General features: G+C 31.2%; 1 protein-coding gene across 1 annotated transcript; it reads left to right on the top strand.

The window, feature by feature from the left end:
- Positions 1–68: 68 nt before the first annotated feature.
- LOC129300607 (transcription factor MYB15-like) lies at positions 69–794 on the top strand (the record flags this gene model as incomplete). Its single annotated transcript, XM_054939182.1, has 2 exons — positions 69–95; positions 320–794. Coding segments are annotated over 2 exons (502 nt in total), but the record flags the coding sequence as incomplete, so codon positions are not given.
- Between the last annotated feature and the right edge of the window lie 5498 nt (positions 795–6292).

Raw genomic sequence — 6292 nt, 5'->3', positions numbered from 1 at the left:
TGAAATGATGTGGTTAAACTGTTCTTTGATTTGAGTTGAGCTGGACCGAAAAGCTAATTGGATGGGAGCAAAATCAAGACGATATGGATAAGTTGGTATGCTGCGGAGATTCTTCACTCCAGCTGCAGCATTTTCACGTGCTCCTTCCTAAGAAAATAAAAAACCCTTTGCTTTTCCACCAAATTAAAAAAAATTAAAAAAGGCAAATGAAAGGCTGGCACATTGGTTAGTGCGTAAGGTTATTATTAAGGGAAGGAAGTATCTAGTGCTTAATGTTAATACCATGTTTAAACATTAAACATGTTTTTTAATGATGCAGGTGGTCGACAATTGCAGCGAGGTTACCGGGACGCACGGACAATGAGATAAAAAATGTGTGGCACACCCGCCTGAAGAAGAGGCTCCCACAAAACCAAGAAAACCTCCCTACGAATCGGAACCCTAAACAGAAAAAACAAAACCCCGTGAGTTCTTCCGCCAATGATGATGACGATGACGATCACGCAGTGACCATCAAAACCCAGATCAAACAGCACTGTGCCCCGCTGTCTCCCCGGCAATGTTCTATCAGTATCAGTGACGCCTCCACCCTCACTACCAGTGACAATGTCGAACGTAAACTAATGACGTGTCCACAAATGATATTGAAACGCCAACTTTGGAGACTTTGGACGAGGACTTCTGGTCGGAAGTCCTATCGGCTGATAATTCCGGTGAAAACAGCGAACTTGCGGGAGTGGGTGATTATGCTGCTGACCCGCATTTCCAATTCCATTCTCTCCGCTCACGGGTGAACCAAGTATTTGCGACGGGTTCAGCGTCGACTTTTGGGGCCACGATAACGTTTACACCAGAGCCCACGAGTTAACAGAGTTGTTACCGCAATTATGATATTCATTTGTAACCTGCTCATTCGTTAATATCACGCAACAAGAGAAGTTTGTTTGTTCCCCTTTTTTCCCCTGATCTGGGATCTAGATGTTTTAAAAAAAATTGAATAATAGAATCCACTTTTGTAATTTTACTCGCAGATTTTAAATCAAGTGTATTAACCAATGAAACAGAGAAATGGAGGGAGTCTACACATAGTCAGCCCCTGAAACTTTATGTCAATTCTATACTTTACCTTCTTTAATTTGTTCCTAACATTTTCATGCATCTTTAAAATTTATTTTAATATTAAATTTTCCAAAAAAAATTATCAAAAACTTTATTTTTACCCCTCAGTAAATATCTATAATTTACTAGATCGATAATTAAAAATATTGAGAGGTAAAAATGAAAACCTATTACATAACATTAAAAAATATCTTATGAATAAGATATCTTTTAAAAGATGTTTTATAAGTAAACACTAGAGGGATTCCATCGTTTAGTAATACTAATCCTTTTAATATTATTGGAGAATGTACAACTTTGCCCGAGAATCAAATCGTAACGAAGAAAGGTGCAATGTATACGATTCTTAAGTTTACGCATTACAGATTCAAAGTTTCAAGAAACTACCACCTATAATTGACAAAGTGTCGTTATTAGAAGTTTCAGAAGGATTCGTTAAGGTATGGAAGATATTGAGAGGAGGAGGAGAGGAAGAAGAAGAAGAAGAAGAAGATCATGTGAACTTCGACACCCCCACTTCTGTGTTCGAATAACATGTGAACTTTGACTTCATAACCTAATAACGTGATGCCAATGTATCTGCAACTGCAAGTGCTATTTCCTCTTGCCTTTATTGGGTGCGGGCAAGTACTGCTTACCTATGTGCACTTATTCGTGCTAATGCTAATTTTTTTTTAAATATTAATATAAGTGTAACACGATAACAATAATTTTTTAAATACGAAATGACGCGTTCTTGGGGCAAGCCGAACGTCAATGTTGATCTGCATTATGTGTGTTTGATGAAATTAAGTAGTTAGCAATTTTGATTCAAACGGGATTAGAGAAATGACATTTTTCAACTGTAGAATCACGGGCAAAATAAGCAGTGTGACATTAATTAAGTTTTAATATTATTTTCCCCATCACAATCTCGAGCAGACTTCTTATCTGTTGAGTTGTATTTGTATTTGATAAAAAGGAGCCTGTTTATTTCTTTGCACCGGAAATCTCAAATTTAAAGGGACCAATTTTTAAGGTTGAGAATTTTAGTTTCACAAATAGAATTTTAAAATTGAGAAGGCACCGAAGGGATTTTTATTAAAACTGTAGATCACGAGTGATTAAGAGGATTAAAGAGATAATTAAAGTGGTGAGAAGTTATGTTGATGAGATATTGAAAGAGATAATTGAAATAGGGATTGAAATTAATAAATTTAATGAATTTTTAAATTTAGATTGTTTAAGTTAAAATATGATTCTTGCCCCAACCTTAATTATTTGAGTTAAAAAAAAAAAAGTTTGGCCAAAGCCCAGCTTTCAAAATATGGGTGGTTAATGAACAATACTCGGTTGAGCACACTCCATTTTGCAAAAAGCAAGAGTGAAGAAAATTACGAAAGAAACTGGAGCGAATGACCCTAAAAATTGGAGCATGGAATCATGAGTGCGGGCAAATCTGTATATATGTCAAGGGGGGCCCGTATAACCTGTCTGCCTCTGTATAAACTGTTTAGGGATTTAGTTATCTGAGGGTAATGGGAAATGATTTTTTAAAAAACATAATTCTAATTCGCACAAACAAACCAAAACTAACGCTCATAGGTTTATGTGATTTCATGGGTATTGTGAAATTCTCATGCTAAATTAAATAGAAATGAAATATATATACATATATATATATATATATTGCTATTGGTTCATGGTTATTTATGGCTAATATTAATTATTCTTTTTGATAGAAAAAGGAGCCAAACTTAGGTCCTGTTTGGTTTTCATTCTCATTTTTTATTTTTAAAAACAGTTTTATAATACAGTTTTAAAATTATTTTTAAAATAAAAATAAAATAAAATTCATTTTGTTACTTGATTTAAAATAGTTTTAGAATTAAAAAAATAAATTGATGGTGATAGTTATAGGTAGTTAGTCTTGGTGATTAGTAATAAAAATTAATTAAGATAACTATAATTTTAATAATTGAATGTAATGTATTTTAAAAATAAGAAAAAGAAAATGAAAACAACTTAGAGTTATTTCTTTTTTTTAAAACAAAAATTGAAAATAATTTTAAAAATAACTAAATGAAAACACTTATCCAAACAAATTTTTTACTTTTTTATTTTTAAAAACAAAAAATAGTTTTAAAATTAGAAAACAGCTCTTTTTTAAAAAAATATTTGTATTCATTGGGCTAATGTATATATTTAGTTTTTTAATTTTATGTAAAATTTCATTTTAATTATTTAATTTTAAAAAAATAATATTTTGGTCCTCTAATCTTAACATTGTTAATTTCATTAACAAAAATTTTTTACATTAAACTTTTAAATCTTGACAAAATATTTTATGTTTAATTTTTTAAAATAACAACGGTTGATAAAAAAATTATCATTTTAAACTAACAATGTTATGATTAGAGAACTAAAAAGATAATTTATAAAATTAAGAAATTAAAATAAAATTTTGTATTAAATTAGAGGAGAGTTATACTTTAGCCTGGTCATTGTGTAAGTTTTTTATTTTTAAAACAAAAATTTGGAAGTCACACATCAAGTATTATTGTTTAAATTGATATGTTTTTGTGTGTGTGTGTGTGAATATACCAAAATATTTTTAAAATGTAATATTTTATTTATTCTTCATATTTATTTTTAAAACTAATAGAATTATGCATTTAAAGATATTATGTATTTTTAAAGTATTTTTATCTTATAAGTTTCATATTATAAAATTATTTTAATGAAATCACTTATTTCAACTTTTTTAAAAAATAAAAAGCTAACAATATAGTATATATTGATATTGTTCTATAAATTTTGGCCCCACACAGTTTGCATCCTAGTTTTGCCCCTAGTCATGGAAAAAAATGTCACTTTGTATCTATAAAAAAGGAAACCACCACAAACATATAAGTCTACACAATTTCTCTAGATACTTCAATAACTCAACCCCAAAATCTACTTGTTCAATGCAAAACTCAAACATTGAACCTGTGTCACTTCAAAATCACTCAGTACGACTCCTTTTATCATTATAGATCTCACTAATCCCTATAATAAATAGCAATGAGTTCTCTCATAACCAACAGAGCGCTAGTTCCTAGCAAAATAGTAGCAGCGTGCCAATGTTTTTTTTTTTAGGTTTTATCATGCATCTTATACTTTTTGTAATTTTTTTTATCGTTATCAATATTATGTTTTCTCTTACCATGTAAATCTCTACATGTTTTTCTATCTTTATTTTCTCATTTCTTTTATTTTTAAGTACTTTTATTTGAAAAAATTGTACTAAAGAATTTTGAGAACTCACCGTTCGATTTTAGAAGTTAGGTGTTTGGAACCATTTGGGGGCACACTCCTTTAGCATGCCTGACACACCCCTAAAGGGCGCGACACTTCAACCCATTCCCCAAAAATTAAGTCAACAAAATTTTTTAGTTTTGAAAGATCAATTTTTATCAAGACCAGATCAAATTATCTTGAGTTAGACCAGATCAAAGGATTTTTGCACAACACTAGCCTTTCGAACCAAGCATATTTGAAGAGCTTAAGAGGCATTCTTTTGATGACTTCAAGGATGATGGACTAAAGTAAAAGCCAAATCATGGCCTTTAGAACTAGTTTCAGATGAAAAGTTTAGGTGGCAACTACTTGAGAGCACCAAACTATTTTAGACTGATAAATTAGAGGAGGACTCTGCACCTTTGGGATCAAATAAAGAGCAAGATCTATATTCAGAGTCCTTCTTTAAGAATGAGCCAGCCCGTCAATAAAATATTATTTGAAACTTTGACTCAAAAGAGCTTTCTTTTCAAGTTCCACGCTGCAAACATAAAAAATGCATGAAAGATGGAACAATTCAGATATCTATACAAACTTGGCATTCGACGAGCTCGACCAAATTTATATGCGAGGGGTAATTGTTTGAGCTAAAATATGATTTTTACCCTAAGTCCAATTATTTAGGCTAAAAATAGAGATTAATGAGGAAGATTTGGTCAAATGCACACCCTTTTGGGGAAAAAAAACAAGAGGAATTTATGAGAAAAATTACAACTGGTGGCCCTAAAAAAATGAAGTATGGAACCATGAGAAAATTGTCACTTTGTGCTTATAAGAAGAGAAGTTACCATATGCATATAGGCCCACACAATGCCTCTAAACACTTCAACAACTCAATCCCCAAATCTATTTGTCCAAAGCAAAACTCAAACATTGACCCTGCATCACCCCAAACCATGCATTCAATAGAACAAAGAGTTTTCCAACAATCAGTAAAGTATTAGCTCCTAACAAAATAGTAATTCCAGTGTACTAGAATTTTTTTACTTTTCTTTTAGTTTTTCATCTTTTATTTCTTGTAATTTCTCTTTTATTATTATCAATATCATGTCTATTATCACCATGCAAATCTCACATGCTTCTCATCTTTTTTTTTTCATTCTCTTTAATTTTAAGCGCTTATATTTAAGGAAATTGTAGTAAAATATCCTAGAAACTCATCGTTTAATTTAAAAGTAAAATAAATTGCACTTTTTGAAGACACACTCCCCTGGCACGACAACGCAACCACAGCCAAACATAGATAATCTTAAAAGTAATATTTTGAAACCTGAATTGAACATTGAACTGAAAAGAGCAACATGTCATGATTTTCATGGTTCAACCAGTAAAATTGATGGTTGAACCGGTGATATAAAAATTAAATGAAAATAATATTTATATACACAAATATATAAATGAAATATTAATTTATCAATGGTACTTGGAATCTTGACGCTAAAGGTTAGACACCTAAACCATTAGAGCTAGAGGCAAAGACATGTTGGCACAAGCTCACAATCTTGAAGCAAAATAGTAGATGTAGAGGCATGCTATCATATCACAACTCATGAGCTTTCGATCTAGATGCTAAAGATTGGATTGCTAGAACTAGAAGCAAAGACTTGAGGAAAAGTTAGAAATTAAGCTTAAGCCATGGAGGAGATATCAAATATGAGATAAGGGAAGATAGAAGAGAATTAGAGATTAGAAAAGAAAAAATACAAATTTGAGCGACTTAGTCTATTTTTTTTTTTTTTTTGCTTTGACTCAAGTTAACTCACTCCTATTTTCGAGTCAAATTTGATTCTCTCAAAACTAATAGATTCAACCTAAGTCAACCCAACTCAACTGCTAGATTTGTATTTCAATT

This window comes from Prosopis cineraria, unplaced genomic scaffold (assembly GCF_029017545.1).
Source record: "Prosopis cineraria cultivar Desert tree isolate PC_DT_omini unplaced genomic scaffold, ASM2901754v1 PC1674, whole genome shotgun sequence".
NCBI lineage: Eukaryota > Viridiplantae > Streptophyta > Magnoliopsida > Fabales > Fabaceae > Prosopis > Prosopis cineraria.
Note: the sequence above shows the minus strand (reverse complement) of the source record. Positions and strands in the feature narration are given on the sequence as shown.